This window comes from Carcharodon carcharias, chromosome 9 (assembly GCF_017639515.1).
Source record: "Carcharodon carcharias isolate sCarCar2 chromosome 9, sCarCar2.pri, whole genome shotgun sequence".
Taxonomy (NCBI): Eukaryota; Metazoa; Chordata; class Chondrichthyes; order Lamniformes; family Lamnidae; genus Carcharodon; species Carcharodon carcharias.
In genome coordinates, this window is record NC_054475.1 from 23,546,345 (window position 1) to 23,568,078 (window position 21,734).

The following is a 21,734-nucleotide window of genomic DNA, read 5'->3' on the forward strand; positions in this document are numbered from 1 at the left end:
GTGGAGATTGCTCACAGAAGGGTAGGAAATGTATTTATAGTCTAACTTCTGTGGAGCCCAGAGGAGCCGGAATGTTTCCACAAAAATACTTTGGACCAGGACTGCACCACTTTACTTGGCACCATCACTATTGCCTCCCACTCATCGCCCAAACTCCCCCATGGGGTCTACAGCTTGCTGGTTTGAGGAAGCTGAAGTGGTCTGATCAGGCTTTGGGGGGACTTCTTCACATTGTGTCACCCATTTAAATGAAGAAACTAGCACAAGTTAAATTTTGTCTCCCAAATGTCTGCTCTGCACAGACTGTCATTATAATCACTCATTGTGTGAATAGCCTAATCAGAGCAATTGTGTGACTTTGTGTTTCAGCCCTTCCTGACCATGAAGAACAGCTTTCACCTCCTTCCACCATCGCAGTTACAACAATACGTGAAACAACACCTGAGATAAACGATATTACCACAGATGGTGGAGACAGGAACCATTTGCTTTCATCACTTCTTAGCTTGGGTATTAGATGTCAACTATTTGAATGTATAGGGCCGTTTACACATGTTCCGGTCACCCATTGTTGTATTCGTAGAACTACAGGCACAGTTGAAGCATGAATTGGAGAGTTGTATAATCCCAGCCTTTATTATTACACGTGCTGAGATGCTTGGTGTATTTATTGCTTTATAAATTCGCTTAATAATTTCCAGCCAGAAAGAAGATTGAATGCAATGTTTTACTGTTTAGAGATCCTGTGGTTTAAAAATAATTGATAGATTAGCATTTTCTGTCACAGAATGTTACCAAGCATTACACAGATAGTAATCATGTTGAAAATACTTTTGAAGACACTTGTGAATTGAGACACTCCAATGAAAATGATCTAAAATATGAAAGCTTATAATCAGAGTAGAAAAAGGTTAGAGAGACATTTACTTAGGGCAACAACAGATGAATGGTCAGGTTGTGGCCTCCAACAGGGACTCAAGAAAGTAAAATAAATGGTCAGTAACATTCCTGTCTTCCTATTCTCTTATCTATCTCATTATTGGTGTAATGTTATACCTTCTGCAGGTGTGTGAACTTGAAAACTGACTGCATCACAATATTTTCATTTGCCAATAGCAAGTTCCTGTTATTTACACATATGCCAGTGTCCTTAAAGGGACCAGTGGAATTTGCTCTCAACAAGGTAGGAAATGTGTTTATAGTGTAATTTCTGTGGAGCCCAAAGGAGCAGAAATGTTTCCACAAAAATACTTTGGAACCAGAACTGCTCCACTTCACTTGGCACCATCACTATTGCCTCCCACCCATCACCCAAACTCCCCCATGGGGCCTACAGCTTGCTGGTTTGAGGAAGCTGAAGTGGTCTGATCAGGCTTTGGGGGGACAACTTCACATTGTGTCACCCATTTAAATGAAGAAACTAGCACAAGTTAAATTTTGTCTCCCAAATGTCTGCTCTGCACAGACTGTCATTATAATCACTCATTGTGTGAATAGCCTAATCAGAGCAATTGTGTGACTTTGTGTTTCAGCCCTTCCTGACCATGAAGAACAGCTTTCACCTCCTTCCACCATCGCAGCTACAATACGTGAAACAACACCTGAGATAAACGATATTACCTCAGATGGTGGAGACAGGAACCATTTGCTTTCATCACTTCCTAGCTTGGGTATTAGATGGCAACCATTTGAATGTATAGGGCCGTTTACGCATGTTCTGACATACCATTGTTGTATTCGCTGACCTATAGTGGCTCCCAGTCCAGCAACTACTCAAGTTTCCTTGTGTTCAAATGCGTGCTTAGTTTTGCCCTACTCTATCTCTGTTACCTCATCCTGCCTTTTAACTCTGAGAATTCTGTGTTCCTCGAATTCTGCCTTCTTTGTGCATCCATGATTTCCTACGTTCCACCATCTGTGGCTGTGCCTTCAGCCGTCCAGGCCCCAAACTCAAGAATTCATTCCCTAAATCTTGCACCCTCACTGCCTCTCTCCTTTTCTTCAAGATACTCCGAAAGCCTTTGACCAACCTATCCCATAGTGTCATGTTGTGTCTGAGAATCACCTTGGGATTTTTCAATATGTTAAAGGTGCAATATGCAAGTTACTATTGAGGTGGGGATAGATGGGCACCAGTGTCTGTCTGAACCGGATTGACAGATGAAACATTCACCTGTTTGAAATGAGAAGAATGGAAAGAGGAGTGCTGGCAATGGAAGAGGAGAGGAAAAGATTGTCAAAATGATCTGAAAAAGTAGGAGGGGAATATCGTGCCCTGTGAATAGAAAATTGTAAAGCATGTACGATATGTGGGAATAATAGTTGTCAAGGAGAAGAGCCTCTTTCAAGGGAGGAGTGGGGGAAGGTGGGTGTGGTGGGTGCCGTGCGAGCTTTGGTTAAAAGGAGTGTTACTTTTGAGATAGTTTGAGGAAGCGATACTTTGGTTGGTTTTCTGAAAACCCAATGTCACTTAATTTATCATTGATAGCTTTCCAGTTCAAAATACAAGTAAAGGGTAGAAGTGTTCAAAATTGAACAGATTGTACATTTTAAATTGGAAAAAAAATGAAAATGTTCCGGGGTAATGGCCTGACTTCCCTTAATGTAGCACTAATTGGTGCAGAGGAGGGGCAGGAAAGGGAAGTACTACACGCCATATATACCACTGAAATCCATTATGTCCTGTCATCATTCTGTTCAAAAACCCTATGTCAAAAGTATATGTGAGTCTTTCAATGTTAATTGTGTTTACACCTTGTCACACCCTAATATGCGATACTCAGTTCCAGGTCTTGCTCAGAAGGTGGCTCCGACAACCATGTAGTTTTCCAGAGCAAAATTATCCTCATTTCTCTGAAGCCATTTTGATTTTTTGAAACCTATTATTTAACAACATTAATTTTTTTAGAATATTTCCAACCTTCCTCAACATTACTTGTTCATATCGTTCACAGGGAAGTCTGCATGAATGAATTAATATTTCATTAGCCATTGATCAGAGGGTTGGGTGTTTAATGAAACAAGTTGAGATTTACAGACCTGTTTTTTGGTTTGAGCCTTCAGGAAAATGAATCTGCCAAGACTACCTGGCCTGGCCTACCAGGTACTCTGTCCCATGCTACGTGATTGATTCTTAATCTCATCTGAAATACTTTAGCAAGGCACTCAGATTCAAGAAGACATTTAGGGATGGACAATAAATGTAGCACCCTAGAACAAATACAAAAGCACGTCGGATACCAGAGTATGTCTGGTTACAGTGAAGCTGAGCTTAACAATGAGTCAGTACCCTCTGGAAGGGAGAGGAAGGGAAAGAAAAATGAAAGTTAATTATATTGTTTCTTATCATTTGTATATGTGGTTTTACATTTCAGATACTGCTACATATGAACAAAGGCAAACAGATCTTTCTACAACCACAACTGTAAACACAATAATCAATAAAACAATACCTCCAAACAACTCCCCAATTCCTACAGATAGACTCGACAAAAGCTTAATGCTTTCGGCAGCTCCTCACTGTGAGTATCTAGGTCTTGTAAAATGAAACATAGCAAAAGAAGAGTGATAAGTAAAGGTGTGAATTATTTTCAGCAATTCTGTATTTACCTATGAATTATTTGTCTTTCGCTTCTTTTGGACTTTGGTCCTCCAAAGTTCTGGTTAGGTGTCAGCTGCTATATTGTGCACATTTCTGGGTGCCACGTTTTAGGAAGAATGTCAAGGTGTTGGAGAGGGTGCAGAGGTGATGTATGAGAATGGTACCAGGGATGATGGACTTCAGTTATGCAGAGACCAGAAAAATTGGGATTCAGTTTCACTAATTGGAAATCATGGATGGGATTTTCGAGTCCTGCCCACTGTGGGAATTGTGGAACAGAAAATTTGATGGATCAGCAGAAGGTCTGTTGACTTTTGGTGGGAATTTCTGCTGCGGGACCGGAAAATCCCACCCCATGTTTGACTAATTTATTGGAGTTTGTTGAGGAAGTAACAAGCAACGTGGATAAAGGGGAGCCTGTGGATGTGCTGTATGTAGGTTTCCAAAAGGCATTGATAACATGATAACGTGCAAAGGGTACTACTCAAAATAAGAGCTCATGGCGTATGGGGTGGCACATTAGCATGGTTAGAGGATTGGTTAGCTAACAGGAAACAGAAAGTAGTGACAAATGAGACATTTTTCAGAGTACCACAAGGATCAGTGGTGGAGCCTCAACTATTTACAATTTATATCAGTGACTTAGATGAAGAGACCAAATGTATGGTTGCTAAATTTGCTGATGATACAAACTTAGATAAGAAAGTAAGTTGTGCAGAGGACATAAGGAGTCTGCAAAGGGATATAGATAGCTTAAATGAGTGGGCACAAATTTTGCAGATGAAGTATAATGTGGGAGAATGTGAACATGTTCACTATGGCAGGAAGAATAGAAAAGCAGCATATTATTTAAATGGAGAGAGATTGCAAAACTCTGAGGTACTGAAGGATATTGGTGTCCTGCTATATGAATCACAAAAAGTTAGTATGCACGTACAGCAGGTAATTCGGAAGGCAAATAAAATGTAGTCATTTGTTGTGAGGGGAATGGAATATAAAATAAGGATGTTTTTCTACAGTTGTACAGGGCATTAGTGAGACCACATCCAAAGTACTGTTTACAGTTTTTGTTTCCTTCTTTAAGAAAGGGTATAAATATGTTAGAAGCAGTTCAGAGAGGTTCACTTGACTGATATGTCGGTTGACGGTGTATCTTACAAGGAATGATTGGACAGGCTGGGCCTGTATCCATTGGTGTTTAGAAGAAACATATAAGATCCTGAGGAGGCTTGATAGGGTGGAAGCAGAAAGGATGTTTCCCGTTGTGGGAGAGGCCAGAAATAGAGGACATAGCTTAAACATAAGCGGTTACCCATTTAAGACAGAGATGAGATGAATTTTTTTCTCTGAAGGTTGTGAATCTTTGGAACTTTCTCCCCCAACGTGGTGGAGGCAGGGTCAATGAATGATCTTAAGGTAGTGGTAGATAGATCCTTGACTAACAAGTGAGTCATAGATTATTCGGGGTAAGTGGGAAGGTGGAGTTGGGGCTGTGATCAGATCAGTCATGATGTTATTGAATGACGGAGCAGGCTTGTGGGACCAAATGACCCACCCCTCCTCCTAATAATATGTTCCTTTGACTAGAGGGGGTTAAGGGGAGTCTTAATAGAGGCATTCAAATTAATGAAGGGTTTTGATGGAGTAAATAAGGAGAAACTACTTCCACTGGCCATAGGGCAGAGGAGACAGGTTAAAAGTAATTAGCAAAAGAACCAAAAATGAGATTTTACTTTATGCAATAGGTTATTATGATGTGAAATGTACTGCTTGGATGGAGAGTGGAAGCAGATTCAATAGTAACTTTTAAAAGAGAATTGGATAAACGCTTGGAAGGCAAGAAAAATTGCAGGACTCTGGGGGAAGTACAGGGGACTACAACTAATTGTATAGCTCGTCAAAATGTTCGCACAGGCATGATGGGCTGAAAGGTTTCTATCTATGCTATGAAATACCATGGGTGGAATTGCCCCAGGTTCACATTAAGTGCCGTAGCAGGTGGGAAAAAGGATGATTTACCCATCAGCTGCAATGGAGGCTTTTCACACTGTTTTGTCCCAGTCCCACCACGTTATTCATGCAATCCCGGGAAGCATGTCCTGCCACATTAATCATGCAATCCCGGGAAGCATGTCCCGCCACATTAATCACGCACTCCCGGGAAGCATGTCCCGTCACATTAATCATTCAATCCCGGGAAGCATATCCCGCCACATTAATCACGCAATCCCAGGAAGCATGTCCCGCCACATTAATCACGCAATCCTGGGAAGCATGTCCCTCCACATTAATCACGCAATCCCGGGAAGCATGTCCTGCCACATTGATCATGCAATCCCAGGAAGCATGTCCCGCCACATTGATCATGCAATCCCGGGAAGCATGTCCCGCCACATTGATCATGCAATCCCAGGAAGCATGTCCCGCCACATTAATCACGCAATCCCGGGAAGCATGTCCCGCCACATTAATCACACAATCCCGGGAAGCATGTCCCGCCACATTGATCATGCAATCCTGGGAAGCATGTCCCGCCACATTGATCATGCAATCCCGGGAAGCATGTCCCGTCACATTAATCACGCAATCCCGGGAAGCATGTCCCGTCACATTAATCACGCAATCCCGGGAAGCATGTCCCGTCACATTAATCACGCAATCCCGGGAAGCATGTCCTGCCACATTGATCACGCAATCCCGGGAAGCATGTCCCGCCACATTGATCACGCAATCCCGGGAAGCATGTCCCGCCACATTAATCACGCAATCCAGGGAAGCATGTCCCGCCACATTGATCATGCAATCCCAGCAAGCATGTCCCGCCACATTGATCATGCAATCCCAGGAAGCATGTCCCATCACATTGATCATGCAATCCCGGGAAGCATGTCCCGCCACATTGATCATGCAATCCCAGGAAGCATGTCCCGCCACATTGATCATGCAATCCCAGGAAGCATGTCCCGCCACATTGATCATGCAATCCCGGGAAACAAGCTGTTTTGATGGCAGGTGGACTCCGGTTTGCCCACCAGAACGTCACCCACCTCGCCGGTTCCTCATGCTGGAACGCCATATTTAAAGTGCAGCTGCGTGCACACCTCTCAGTGACTCCAGCCCAGGACTGCTGCACAGAAAACATGGCCCCAAAAGGCAAAAAGACTGCACTCCCCGATTCAGTGACCTGTCCCTCAAGCGACTTTTCAACACGGTGGAGGCCCGCTGTGAATCCCTGCACCCCCGGTCTGGGTGAAGGCCAGCAAGCATGGCCACCAATGCAGCATGGGAGGCAGTGGCAGCAGTGGTCAGCACCAATACCTTGCAAAAAAGGACAGTCACCAAGTGCCACAAGAGGATGAATGGCCTCATCCATTCCACCAGGGTAAATCACTCTTCTCATCACTCTCAACTCACACACTCACAAACCCATCATACATCCACAGGAATCTCACAACTCAAGACTAACCCTCACACACACCCTCACATCTCCATCAGGTTCATATATTCTCGAGCTCGTGTCGTCATCACATCCATGTCTCCACTCACCACACAAACACTGCAGACAGTGCCATGTGTCCTGCTCACACTCTCCACCTGGTTTCATGCAGGAGAAGCTGGCTCAAAGCAGCAGGGAGAGGTCCCAGACCGAGAATGGAGTGGCCCACATTAACCCCCTCACTCACTTTGAGAAGCGTGCCATTGTGCTGATTGGTGAGGATGTGGGCCATGCCTGGGCAATGGTGAGGTTGGCGGCATGAGGCACCACATCATCCCTCTCCCAATGCAACTGTGAGTGCTCTCTCTCATGTTTTTGACTCTGTTGCCGGGCACTAATTATCTCTACTTTGGTTCAAGGGAAGCTCTGCCAAGTGACTGACACCCTCATGTAGCCAGTCCCTCAGCTCCATCCAGGTCCTCACCTCCAACCGAGAGGACACCTCCAATCAAATGCTGGAAATAAGCAGCCTGGAAAGTCAGTCTCAGCGCTTACCCACACCCCCCATCAGCGCAGAGGCACACATCTTGGTGGGATCTAGATCTAGAGCAGGTTCGGGTTCACAATCTGGTAGTCACTGCACAGACATATGTCTGCAGCAAGAGGAAGCAGGTTCAGTTGAGCTCCCCAGCACTCTGAGTACTGCTGGGGAAGAGGCATCTGTGAGGTCTGAGCCAGATGACAAGTCCCTATATTCGGCCTTCAAACTGATCATGGAGAAGGCAGGGGAACATCATGCAAAGCTGTTGGGAGCCCTCAACAGAGTGGCACATGAGCTGGAGGAGTAAGTCTGCCTGCTCTCTGAGGAAGTGGTGCCCACATGCATGCATATGGACGCCTCCATGGGGAGGATGACGAACACTTGGTCCAGCAGAACATGGAGATACACACAGACCTGCTCTCCATCGTAATAGACATGGGTGAATTCCTGCAGTGGCAACACAAGAAGGAAACGGGGCACCTCGATGTCCCTCAAGGTGCTCCTTCCCCTCAAGGAGTCAGGCAAGGGTCCTCCGGTACCTAACGGGAGGAGAAGTGGCAGCTGGACATCCTGGGTCATCCACTCAGGAACCTCAGGGGCTGTCGTCTCCCTCTGTGCTCCCTTTGCCTGTGACCCCCACTCAATCTGGTCCTCAGTCACTGCAGAGGGAGCAGCTGGCTCACAGGAGGACAGCCTAAGCATTCCGGGGCCCTGAAGGCCTCGGCTCTCCAGAGGACCCTTGCCGAAGTCATCAGAGGAAACAGGGCCAACCATTGCACAGGCTGTCTGTACCCCTGCTGCGGATGTCAAGGCAGCACCTGGGAAGAAGTGGTAGGCCTAGAAAAGTTAAGAAATTCTGATCACAGTTGGTTGCATGGGTGAACACATTCTGTCACTTTATAATCTGAAAATATATTGACTTTTGCTGCATAATATGTAATGGTGTCTTTCAGCTTCATTTACAGGCTTCACAAGTCCTCCCACTGCTCACTCCCCCCTCCCCCACTAGCAGTTCAGCTGCATGCAGCCCGACCATGAGTGATTGTGGAGGGAGAAGTGTGTGTGTGGCAGGGCCTTTTGAAGCTTCATGCAAGCACTCTCGCAAGCAGACGGATCCTTTCCCCATCACACTCACCCCAATGTCCTGAGCATTTTCAGAGCTGCCTGCTGGGGTTTCCTTTCTGACCAGCATCTCGGCCCACCCACTGATCACACTCCCATGTAGCACCTGTTCCTGCCCATCTCGAGTTTCCTTTCACTTTGGGATTTACAGGCATGGCGTGTGTAACATTTTTCTTTAGCTCCTCTGTCCTTTCCCCTCCCCCAGTCACCCATGACCTTTCCCCCAGCCTTGTCAAGCTTCCTGGCATCACCTTCCACCTCCCCAGTGTCACCTACTGGCCACAACCCTTTTCTTTCGGGCATGTCCTGCTGAATGTGCACGTTCCCTATCTTCTCGAAAGGCACGTCCCCATCCATATTGACCTCCCTGACCTCCTACTTTCCACACCCAGGGCCCGTGTGCACCGCCAAGTCACCACCACCTCTCTTGCCATTCCTTCCATCAATACCGTTGCAACCTCACCCTCCCACCCTACAATTCACTCTGCCCACACTCATTCTTGCCATTCCATCATGCCACGCCCACCCTCATTTTGCTCCCCAGGAAGCAGCCATTGACTACCCTGACCCCTCCCTTTCATGATCACCAGGGCATTCACCCCCCCCCCCCCCACTTTCCTCCCCACCTTACTCCTTGGGCCCTCCCCCACCTTACTCCTTGGCACCCCCCCCCACCACCCACCCCCCCACCCCCCCCCCCCCCACCACCTTACTGCTTCACCCACCTCCCCCGACCTTACTCCTTGGCACCTCCCCTACTCCTCATCCCCTCTCTTACTCTTTGGCTCCCCTACATTTTTCCTTAGCTCCCCCCGCTTACTCCTTTCCCCTCCCTTATTCCTTGGCCCCCCCTTATTCCATGCCCCCCCCCCCCCCCACCGACTACTTCCTCCACCCTTACTTCTTCTGCCTCCTTACTCCTTCCTCCAGCCTTACTTCTTTCTCCACTCTTGCTTCTTTCACTCCTCTTGAATCCTCCACCCCCCCCCCCCCGCCCCCCCAACACACCCTGGGACTCCTTCCCACCTCAGATTTTGGAAGAGCCTGTACAAATTCATGAAAAAAGACCCCCCAAACTTGCAAAGAAGATATTTTTATCTTTCCCTTTGACTGTGGCTTTAAAAACTACCCATGGCTGCATTTCAAAAGTGGTTCAATGGGGCAGGAAGAAGAAAATCTACAACATTGCTATATTAGAACTGCGTGTGCCAGGTTGGACTGAATAGTGCTGGAACGGAGACCTGGTTTAAGAGGGAACTGCCTAGTGACAGTGACAGTGTTTAGATTGGCTCCTGATCCAGTGGCCAGGCTCTGTGTGAGGATAGTGCAGTATATCAGCTCCTAACCTGAAAAGGAAGACGACCTGAAACCTCTCTCTCCTATGTTTTGTAACACTCCAGTAATCCTGCCACACGAGTTAGCTAGCTATTCCTCACATCGTTGTATGCTGCTTTCTTTGAAGGACCCCTGTCAGGGGAAAAGGGGGAAAAAATCACCAGTAGAGACATTAAAAGTTAATTTCAACCTGAAAACCACAGACTGCAAGTGCTGGCAGACCACCTCATGTCAGCCTGCGAGAAATTTGGAGGAAAGCTATCAAAGTCAACCCATCGAATCCTGAACTCCGGATTGGTATTATTGAACTGTTTTATCTCATCCTTAATCTCCATGTTTGATGTGTCTTATGTATGTGTGTGTGTTTGTGTATTGGGGTTTAAGAAGGGGTAGAGTTTAAATTATAGAGATAAAAGATAGCACTTTATATTTCTTTCTTTTGCCACTGGTTACAGATAATTTGTTTAATAAACAGTTATTTACTTGTTGAGTTTCCAAACCTGGTGCTCGTAATCTTTTAATCTAAATTAAACAGTTAGGTAGAATTGGGACAGTTTGGTGGTCCAATTAAATATCTCACATTTGTCATGGCTCGGGGAGCGGTGGGGCTTGATACATCAGCGCACTATCTCCAGTGAGTCGTGGGTTCCACATGGGTTCTTATTACAGGAGGTAGGGAGTTTTTAAACTCTTCAAGAGAATCTCTCTGAGAATTTCATAGGTAGTTTCAACTTCTAATGCTTGTATCTAGCTGTCAAAACTGCTTTCAAATTCAATGTAAATTTGCCCAGGCTGTTCCCTTAAATTTCAAAACTTTTTTCTATATGCTTCAGGGACCAATTTATATGCGCGCAAAATGGCCTTTTTCACTCTGACACTGAGTCATAAGTTTCCTGTGCTCTACCTGTTAATTTGTTTTGCATAGACAATATCCAGTTTTCTTTTGGCCAGTTCACCTGTTTAGCTATCTTCTCAAATGAAATAAAGAACGCTTCAACGTCTCTTTCTTCAAATTTTGAAAGAGCTTGTATGAATTTAATCATCTCCTCACTGGATCCTGATCTGGATATATGTCCTGCCTCATCTCCTGGTGTCTCATTTATAATCGCCAGCATTCTGAGCTGGAATTCTCTGTCTCTCTCTTTTTCTCTTTCTTCCTTTTCTAACTTCTCTGGGCAATTGCTTTTCAAACTTCATCCAACAGCAATTTATTCATCATTGTCCACTAAGAATAAATAAAGTGCAGTTTAAAAAATGTAAATTTCTGTTGCATTTTATTGCTATATTTCTTCAATCTGCATGGCTTTCACTTGTGCCAATGCTCTCTTTGACTAACTTTTAGGTGGCTGAAGCTATTGACTGGGCAGGACAAGCTCATCCTATTTTCTCATTCTGGCTGCTGTGATGTGTTACAGGATAGTGTTAGGAACAGTGTATAGCTTTAAGTTTAATTTATATTTTTGTAAATTTCATTGATGGGATGTGAGCGTCGCTGGCTAGGCCATCATTTATTGCCCATCCCTAATTGCTCTTGTTCAGAGAGCATTTGTTTCTCTAAAGCCAACCTCATTGCTGTGGGTCTGGCGTCACATGTCGGCCAGACCAGGTAAGGACAGCAGATTTCCTTCTCTGAAGGATATTAGTGAACCAGATGGGTTTTTACAACAATCAGCATTGGTTTCATGGTCATCATCAGACTTCTTAATTCCAGATTTTTATTGAATTCAAACTTCACCATCTGCTGTGGTGGGATTCAAGCCAGGATCCACAGAGCATTACCCTGCATTTGTGGAATACTAGTCCAGTGACAATACCACTATGTCACTCCTTCTCCCCAGTCTGGAGTAAAAAGTTAATCTCAGTAATGATGACCATGAAATTACTGGAAGAAAAACTCATCTTGATCACAAATGTCCGTTAGGGAAGGAAATCTGCCATCTTCTCCTGTTCTGCCCTAATATGATTCCAGACCAATGGAAATGTGGTTGCCTATTTAACTGCCCTTTGAAACAGTCTAACAGGCCACTCAGTCCCCAAGGAGTGCAGCACTTGAAAACGGCAGCTTAGTACTACACTCTCGAGGGCAATTAAGGATGGACAACAAATGCTGGCCTCACCAGAGATGCTCCTAACCCATGAACGTGTTTTAAAAATATATCATTATTTTTATGAAGCGGTGGAATCTCCTCGTCAGAGGGTTTGGGTGCGAGCAGGTGTGGGCGGGCATGCAGCCCATTGCCATACACGATCAGCTGGGCGCCGCCATTTTGCATGGTCGGGCCAATGGAGGCCCGCCCAGCGTGATGCACACTTGGAAGTGCTGAGCACTCCCTGTGCGGACATGGGGAGGAGGTTGAGTCGGGGCCTGTGCTCTTTCACGCATGCATGCAATAGAGTGCAGAAATCTCCCTAAGGCACCGAGCTGCCTCAGGGAGATTAGTTTGATGTTTAAAAATTTTAATGAAGAAAAAAAAAATTAAGACATGTCACATGTCAATGAATTTTATTTTTAAAAATGATTTAATTTATAAACCCATCATGAAACCTCACACCCTTCATAAAACCTCATCCTGCCCATGGATGAGGTTTCATGATACATAGTGAGGAATGATATAGGCACAGGAGAGCAAGGCTTAGAGTTAGTCTGAGTAGAAATAAGACAAAGGACAGAAGTCCCTGGTGGGAGTAATCTATAGGTCCCCAAACAGTGGTTCAGCAGCAGGGCACAGTATAAACCAGGAAATACTGGGAGCGTGTAAGCAAGGCACAGCAATAATCATGGGTGATTTTAATATGCATATAGACTGGACTAATCAAATTGGCAAGGGTAGCCTTGAGGGAGAGTTCATAGAGTGTATTAGAGATAGTTTCTCGGAGCAATATGTTGTGGAACCAAGCAGGGAGCAGGCTATTCTGGATTTGGTTTTGTGTAATGAGATGGGATTAATTAATGATCTCATAGTAAAGGATCCTCTAGGGAAGAGTGTTCATAGCATGCTAGAATTTCAAGTTCAGTTTGAGAGTGATAAACTTGCGTCCCACACTAATGTTCTGGAGTTAAACAAAGGTAACTACATAGGCATGAGGGCAGATTTGGCCCTAGTGGACTGGGCAGGAAGACTACAAGGTAGGACAGTTGATGAACAGTGGCAGATATTTAAGGAGATATTCAATTCCTCCCAAGTAAAATATATTCTAAAGAGGAAGAAAGATGGTAAGAGGGAGGAAAAAGCATCCATGGCTAAGCAAGGAAGTTAAAGATAACATAAAGGCAAAAACTAAGGCATACCAAATTGTAAAGGTTAGTGGCAGGCTGGAAGACTGGGAAACTTTTAGAGATCAACAAAGGGTTACTAAAAAAATAATAAAAAGAGCAAAGGTAAACTATGAAAGAAAACTAGCACAAAATGTTAAAAACTGATAGCAAAAGCTTCTACAAGCGTATAAAAGGAAAGAGAGTAGCTAAAGTGAATGTTGGTCCCTTGGAGGATGAGACTGGGGAGTTAATAGTGGGGAATGCAGAAATGGCAGAGACGCTTAATCAATATTTTGCCTCAGTTTTCACAGTGGAGGGCATTAGTACCACCCCAATATTAACAGGTAGTGCAGAGGCTATAGAGAAGGAGGAACTTAGAACGATCTCCATCACTAGAGAAAAAGTACTGAACAAACTATTGGGATTAAAGGGTGACAAGTCCCCAGGACCTGATGGCCTACATCCCAGGGTCTTAAAGGAAGTGGCAATGGAGATAGTGGATGCATTGGGTATAATATTCCAAAATTGCCTGGATTCTAGAAAGGTTCCAGTGGATTGGAAAACTGCTAATATTACACCTTATTCAAAAAGGGGAGGGGAGGCAGAAAGTAAGAAACTGTAGACCAGTTATTTTAATGTCTGTCAATGGGAAATTGTTGGAATTCATTATTAAGGAAGTAGTAATGGGGCATTTGGAAAGTTAAAATGCAATCCATCAGAGCCAGCATGGTTTTATGAAGAGTAAGTCGTGTTTGACTAATTTGCTAGAGTTCTTTGAAGATGTGACAAGCAAAGTGGATAATGGGGATCCTGTAGATGCAGTATATCTGGATTTCCAGAAGGCCTTTGATAAGGTACCACACAAAAGATTAATACACAAGATAAGATTACATGGAGTTAGGGGTAATATATTAGCTTGGATAGAGGATTGGCTAACCAACAGAAAGTAGAGAGTCAGGATAAATAGGTCTTTTTCTGGATAGCAATCTGTAACTAGTGGGGTGCCGCAGGGTTCAGTCCTTGGGCCCCAACTATTTACAATCTATATTATTCACTTGGATTCAGGGATAGAAGCTACTATAGCTAAATTTGCAGATGACACCAAAATAGGTGAGAAAGTAAGTTGCAATGAAGAAATAAGAAATTTACAAATGGATATGGACAGGTTAGGTGAATGGGCCAAAATTTGGCAGATGGAGTTTATCGTGGATAAGTGTGAGCTTATCCATTTTGGTCAGAAGAATAAAAGGGTGACTTATTATTTAAATGGAGGGAAACTTCAGAATGCTTCAGTGCAGAGGGACCTGGGTGTACTCGTGCATGAATTGCTGAAAGCTAGTATGCAGGTACAGCAGGTAATAAGGAAGGCAAATGAAATTTTGGCATTTATTGCCAAAGAAGTGGAGTAAAAAAATGGGGAAGTGTTGTTGCAACTGTGCAAGGCATTGGTGAAACTGCTGCTGGAGAACTGTGCACAGTTTTGGTCCCCTTACTTGAGGAAGGATATAGTTGCATTGGAGGCGGTTCAGAGGAGATTCACTCGATTGATCCCAAAGATGTCGGACTTGTCTTATGAGGAGAGATTAGGCAGTAATGGCCTATACACACTAGAGTTTAGAAGGATGAGAGGAGATCTAATTGAGGTATATAAGATGCCAAAGGGGATAGACAAAGTAGACGTGGAGCAGATGTTTCCACTTGTGGGCCGTTCTAGAATGAGAGGCCATAGTTTTAGGCTAAGGGGTGGTAGATTTAAATCAGAAATAAGGAATTACTTTTCTCAAATCTGTGGAATTCACTACCTCAGGGTGCAGTGGATGCTTGGACGCTGAATAAATTTAAGGAGGAGATAGACAGATTTTTAATTAGTAATGGGTTGAAAAGTTATGGTGAGAGGGCGGGAAATTGGAGTTGAGGCCGAAATGAGATCAGCCATGATCGTAATGAATGGTGGGTTAGGCTTGAGGGACTGAATTGCCTCCTCCTGCTCCTAGTTCTTATGTTCTTATGTAAATGTGAAGGTCGCCTTGGCTCTTTGCCTGCCCCCCAACCTTAAAGTTGGACGGGCAGCTCAGTTAATGATCTTAATTAGAATGTAAGGGCCTTAATAGGCCTTTGACAGTTCGGCGGGTGAGCAGCAGACTCGGCTGCGTGCCCACGAACTGAGGATCTGAATGACGCACGGTGACGTCGGGATGCATGTCCAATGTGACTGCCCATCATTTTGTGCGTCAGCGATCCCCCAACGTCAGGGACCCGCCCCCACTTGCCGAACAGAATGTTCTGGCCACAGTCCTTGAAAGTTTTGGAGTTGGTGTGTCGCATTTGTGCAAATTGGGAGCCATGAAATAGTCATTTCTTAAGGCAATTGTACTCCACTTTTCGAATAGTAGTTGTTAATATTTGGCACTGATCAAGTTTTGAAAGAAATATTCAAGACATTTTTATGAAATTGTGGCCATGTGCTCGGGATCCAGAAATGGATATTAGATTTGTCATCAAGTTTTTTTTGCATTTTATAGAAAGTCCATGTGTCAACATTTGTTCAATGACCTGAGAAACTCCTGCAGATAATCTCGTTGAGGTTAATGATTAAATCTCCAAGCTACATTTACATTCTTGTGGAGAAATCATGGACATCAGTGCAATAAATAGCCAAAATATGCCCTTCTAATTCTCAATCTTTCACACTAAAATTAAATGTCTTCAACAATAACCATGATAAGAATGCAATTTTTCACTAGAATTTACCCTCTCTTTCCTCATTTCCAGGTGATGGATTTGTGAATAATGCAGCTTTTCCATTATTTAAATTGTATAATAGTCTATTTGGATTGTAAGGAGAAAAAGTAATTCAATAGGATAATTCCTCAAGTCTGTATTTTTTTTCTTGGATATTTGCAGATTCCTCTAATGAGTACTGGAAAAAGGGGATATTCTTTGGTAAGTATAATAATGGGAAACTACACAACGCATTACTTTAAAATAGTAATCAATTTTGCAAATGATGTATCTAGCGTATTATCATTTTGATAAAAACAGTTAAAAACATTGCATCCCATTAAGTCTTTCTTACAAAAACCATCGTGCGTGACCCATATGGCCCTGCCCTGTTCATTCTGCTGATATCTGTCTTAATTAAGGTATTAGATTGCCTATGAACTTTTTCTCCCTTGCCTGCAGGGTAACCTCCAATGTACCCCAGGATCATTCTTGGTCCTTTCCTTCTCACCATTAACATCCAACCTTTTGGCAACATTATCAGTTATTGACAACACAACTCAATCTCTGTTTTCTCTACTAAGCCTCTCTCCCTATCTGACATCAACAGCCAATTCTGTCCAGATAACTGTCAGTAAAACCATCCCCATTAGCTCCCTTCAGTACCTCTGAGTCTTTGAAATGGATTAAATCAAGCTCCATGACTGCCACTTCAGATTGAGTCAAATTGTGGTGTGATGCTAAACTCAGATTCCTCCTTCACATTTAATGAATTATGAACATCACTTCCTTGCACCTTTGCAGCATTGTCCACATTCACCTCGTCCTCCAAAATGATGCATCTTCAACACTTCAAGGCTCTGATGCTCACTTAGCAGACCTACTCTACTAGTTTCAATGCTTCCAAAAAATCCCTGCCAACATACTCACCAATGTAAAAGTTGCACAGTCCTGTCCTAACTGTCACTCCAAGTCCACTGGCTCACTGAGCTTTGGAGGTATTGACTTTAAAATTCCCATTCTCAAGTTTTAAATTCCTCCCTGATCTCACTCCTATGGTCATTTTCTTCTGCCTTACACTCCAATTTCTCTTAAAGCTGAGCTTCTCCATTCCTCCTGCTCCATTTGTGGTGGTTGCTTTTCAGTAAGTATACCTCTTTGGAACTCCCTCCAATTCCTACTTTTAAAGTCTGCTGAAAACCCTCTTTCAAAATATCTTTGAGCTCCACTAGACCAATCTCAGCTTTCCCTTTTCCTCTGTTGCTCAGTGTTCACTGTTTGTTTCCTGCTTAATGTGAACTAGTCTAATATGTCCTCTAATGTGTGAGGACTGTTAAATAAATGTAAGCTTATTACTTAAAAAAAGATTTTACAAGAAGTCCTTGGGCAGGATTTTTCGGATGGTGGGATTTCCTGACCCGCTACCTGAAGAATCGATGGGTCAACACAACGCTGCTGACACTGGCTGCCCCACCGCCATTTAATGCTCAGCGGGATGTTAATTGGCTAACAGCGAGGCTTCTGCCCCCACAAGGGAGGGAAGGCTGCCTTAGAGAGCAGCCGGCTAAGCCAATTAGCTGATGGCTCCGTAGTCCCAGCAGCTCCAGGTCATGTTCATTTCACTGTGAAACTAAGATTAAAACCCTGATATTAACCTAACTCACTTAGTGAGAATGGGGCAGATTCTGTTTGCACACCATCTGTTTTATACCCCGTCTGTTGTTACCATCAATTGACTTCAATCGTCTGTGGAACAGGGTGAGATGTAATGTGCAAGTCTGGCCCCAGGTCTCATCTTTCTTGTATTGATTTCAGGAGCCATCCCTGGTGCCATTGTTATAGTACTAATTATAATCAAGGTTATTTGTGACAGAAGAAAATATGGGTGAGTGTAGAACTACTTTTATTCTTATATTTCTCTGCATCATTTTTGTAAATTTGGATAACATAAATCCAGTGGAAACTCAAATATCCACCACAATTGAGGTGACATGGCCAGCAATAGAAAATGGAAAATAATTAAGCATTTCTGAATGACTGCACACATATAAGCCTCCATGGCACTATTTTGAAGAACAGGCCAGTTCTCCATCCTGTCCTGGTCAATATTTAGCCCTCAATTAACATTCTGAAAAAACAGATTTTCTGGTTATTATCATGTTGCTGTTGTGGGAGCTTTCTGTGGCTGCCATTCTTTCCTACATTAGAACAGTACTTCAAAAGTACTTCAATGGCTGTGAATGACTTGGGACGTCATAACATTATGAAAGGTGCAATACAAACGCATGTCTTTTTACCCCACATATTCAGTGGGAAAACACCATTGCACCTGCAACGAGATCAGCTGACATTGCAACAGCTGATTGTTTGCCTGATCTACAGCTCCCCTATCCACCCTCTCACACCTTCAGCCATTAGGATGAAGTCATTTTCTGGTTGTCAAGCAAAATCTGCAAGTGCAGAACCATAGCATCTTGCTCAACCCTGCGTGCAGCTTAATCCTCAACACTTGCACCATTACCACTTGTGTCATCTCTGTCTACTGTTACCCCCTCCTCCTTATTGGAAATCATTCTGAGAAATTTTCTTGCATATAAAAATTGTTACATAAGTGCAAATTGGAGTTATCTGAGAGAAATGCCCGTGATTCCATACTGATGGTTCGCTTGTGAAAGTTTAGTCCCAACAATTGATTTATCATTGCCCCTGGATGTTCCACATAAGTGATCTCCCTATCTGCTAGACTCCTTCCTCATATGGACTACAATGAGAAAATAATGTTTATTTTTCAGTAATACATTTTTTCCGAAGTATCATGTTCTCTTGCATCATGAGAAATTGGCTGATGGAATGGAATATTCCAACACCTAAACTGCAGTTTATATATTTAGGTAGTCAGAGATAAGAGAAATTGCTTTCATATTGTTTAGGTCTTCAAGAGTAAGAAAGACAGTAGCAACTGAAAGCTAAATGCTTTGCACATTTTAAGACCTATGGCTCAGAGCTCTTTCTCTTGAGTCTTCCTGAATGTCACTCAATCCAGTAATGCTGCAGTGTTATTGAGATGTGCAACTGGGATTTTTCTGTGCTGTTGTCTTAATGCCACTTGTTCTTGATGTCATGGCACTGCTACGCTGCACTTAAAGTGTCTCTGCTTGTCCGTGTGAGCGTTTTGCAGCTGCCAAAGTGCAGGGACTCCACACTGTTTGGATGTAACTATTGGAGAGTGATACACTCAAGTTGCTCTCCTGAGACCCTGTAATATAAAACAGGTAAAATGTCAAATGTACTGTCAGTATCAGTATTGGATTGGTACCTTTGTAATGTATTTACTGTGCTCTTCACAGTTTTTGAAACACTTTTACTAGAGTTAGTTGACCATATGCTGCCTCTCTGTTTGTTTTGCCACTTCTTCCTTTGCATCTAGATCCTATAATACAGGGAGTCAATTCCCAGAATATCACAAGGACACTGAAGTAGCAACAATTAACCTTATTGGGAATTGAAACTGCAGCCGTTTTAGATGAATGGTCGTCAATCTTGTGGGAAATAATATTCCAGTCCTTTCAGTTCAATGGATCAAATTCATAAAGGTCTCCATGACAAGAGAGAGGAATCAGAAAGCAGCATGATCTTCGTGCTACTTCTAGAAATTTGGAGTCTGTATATAAAAAATAAAAGATTCAAATTTCTTTGCTCAAAATTAATTTTTGATGTGAATTATCTTAAGAAATGTAAACGTTCTACTGTTCCATAGTGTTAACTTAGCTCCAATTTTGCAACCTTGGCAAAAATTAGGTTGTACTGGCTCAACGGATGTCTGTAGGCAAGTGGTGAGCCTCTCACTGCAGCCCTCTAATTGACAGGTATTGAGAAAGTTTGCCTATAGAGTATTCCCTGTGACAAACCTGACAGGAAAACCAGGATCACTGGCAATTTGGATCTGGCAGGGATCCCTTTAAGGAGAAATGCAGCATCAGCCAAATTCCAAGAGCGGGACAAGTTCAGCTCTTCAAATATCATAACAATTATGTGAAGAAATGTAAACCTTAGAAAATGCTTGCAAAAACAATTGGGACAAATATGGCAAATAAGCAGCCCTACTGTGCTTTGGGTGTACAAAAAAGATTCAAAATGATAGGACTGAAGAAAACTCCTCAGCCCATCTGGTCAGGCACAAAAATCTAGCACCCTTAAATATCTCTACACTCTACTTTCCTGGATAAAACACATGCTCTGTGCAACATCACTCCTCTTAGCTTCAGCTAATGCCCCTGATTTGGTCTGAAACATATTAATGAGGTTGAATTGATTTATTCCCTTAAGCACGTTGAATGGTGTCTGCCCTCAGTCTTTGCTTATTCAAAGTAAAATGCAACACACATATAGAGAGATCAGAAATGAGAAGTTGAGTCCAAAATTAAAAGTTAAAAAGGATATATGAATCAGTCTTTGGTGTGTCCGTGAGGAGTAGATGGCAAAATGCTGCGGCCATTAAGTTGATTGATTCTGGTAGAGCTGACTTTGGCAGTTGAACAGTTGGTTTGGAGGCACTTGGTTTTGCTGAGTAGCTGAAGGAGTTGTCCTGTTTCCTTTTTGACTGTGGCTTTGCTGACTTGCCTCCAGCGAGACAGAGAGAAAAGAGAGAGAGACTTTTTCTTGCAAGCTGCAGGGATGCATATTTGCTGTTTTTCTGCTGTGACCTTCACAGCACACACTAGCTTAGCTGAACTAGAACACAGCTCAGGTTTGCAGCTTGCTTTTTAACCCATTTCCTTGTGTATTCCTGGAAGAGAAAAAAACAAACATATATTTCGCCCAGAATCTTTCTTTCAATTCAGATCATTTCCACATTCTGAGATACAACTCAATAGGATATGGTTTCTGCTGAGATGTGGCAGTCTCCATTGTCTCCCCCACCACAGGAAATTCAAGTTCATTCTTTTGCATTGCATTTCTTACTTTTAGGTGTCTCTGTCTAAAGAGGGCCTTGACACCTTCTTAGTTGTGACATTCCATGGTCTCTCTGAACTAGTCAGTGGAGCATAATCCACATTGGAATTTCCCAGAAAGTGGTTACTTTATATTCTCAACCAGCTTTTGCTTGTAGGTCATTTAAAAAAACACATCTTAATTAAAAAGTTCAATCTACCTTAAGTAATTTGGGGCTGTGATCCCCTGTCATGACAAGGGACAAGTTATTAAAAAATGCAGTTACTTCAATGAATGAAATTTTCTGGATACTAGTTTTGCATGAATATAGAACACAGATGCAATTTGTAATGTTTCTGCAGGTTTAGAGATGTCAGATTGTATCATTGATAACATGTATTGCCACGATTGTTATGATGTGTGATCTGAGGTTGCCACCTGTGTAATTCAATTCAATGTAATGCAGCTGTATAAATACCGATGAGTTTTCTGGTGTAGTGTGTACAACTATTTTGTATGGTTTCTCAGTTGCATTTCATAAATGGCTACTTCAATTATGAACTATGCAATAATATGTTTATTATATCTTTAAAGGTATATCTGAAGAGGTTTTTTTCTGATATTCTAGTTACATTTCAATATGAAGAACTTACAAATCGTAATCCTTTTGCTGTTGTAAAAAGGGATCTTTAACTGTCAGAGTCGACTGTGGGCCTGGTGATGTTTCTCCTCCTCTTTTAAATGGCCAGGACCAGAAATATCCATCCCACACTTCCCGAGTCCCTGGCTG

The 21,734-nt window shown here is 43.1% G+C and overlaps 1 protein-coding gene across 4 annotated transcripts in view; it reads left to right on the forward strand.

Annotated features, from left to right (window-relative positions):
• Positions 1-21,505, forward strand: part of LOC121282149 — a 67,379-nt gene extending 45,874 nt beyond the window's left edge. The window contains exons 16-22 of one of the 4 annotated variants that reach the window (XR_005944000.1): positions 370-510; positions 1,533-1,670; positions 3,375-3,521; positions 10,163-10,332; positions 16,196-16,234; positions 17,828-17,897; positions 19,440-21,505. Coding sequence is in view for 3 of the 4 variants with exons in the window: in XM_041195661.1 (XP_041051595.1) it covers positions 370-510; positions 1,533-1,670; positions 3,375-3,521; positions 16,196-16,234; positions 17,828-17,897; positions 19,440-19,518 (614 nt within the window). In the remaining variant the exon portion in view is untranslated. The remainder of the gene's footprint in view (positions 1-369; positions 511-1,532; positions 1,671-3,374; positions 3,522-10,162; positions 10,333-16,195; positions 16,235-17,827; positions 17,898-19,439) is intronic. The other 3 variants (XM_041195661.1, XM_041195663.1, XM_041195662.1) reach the window with 3 other exon arrangements.
• Positions 21,506-21,734: the final 229 nt, after the last annotated feature.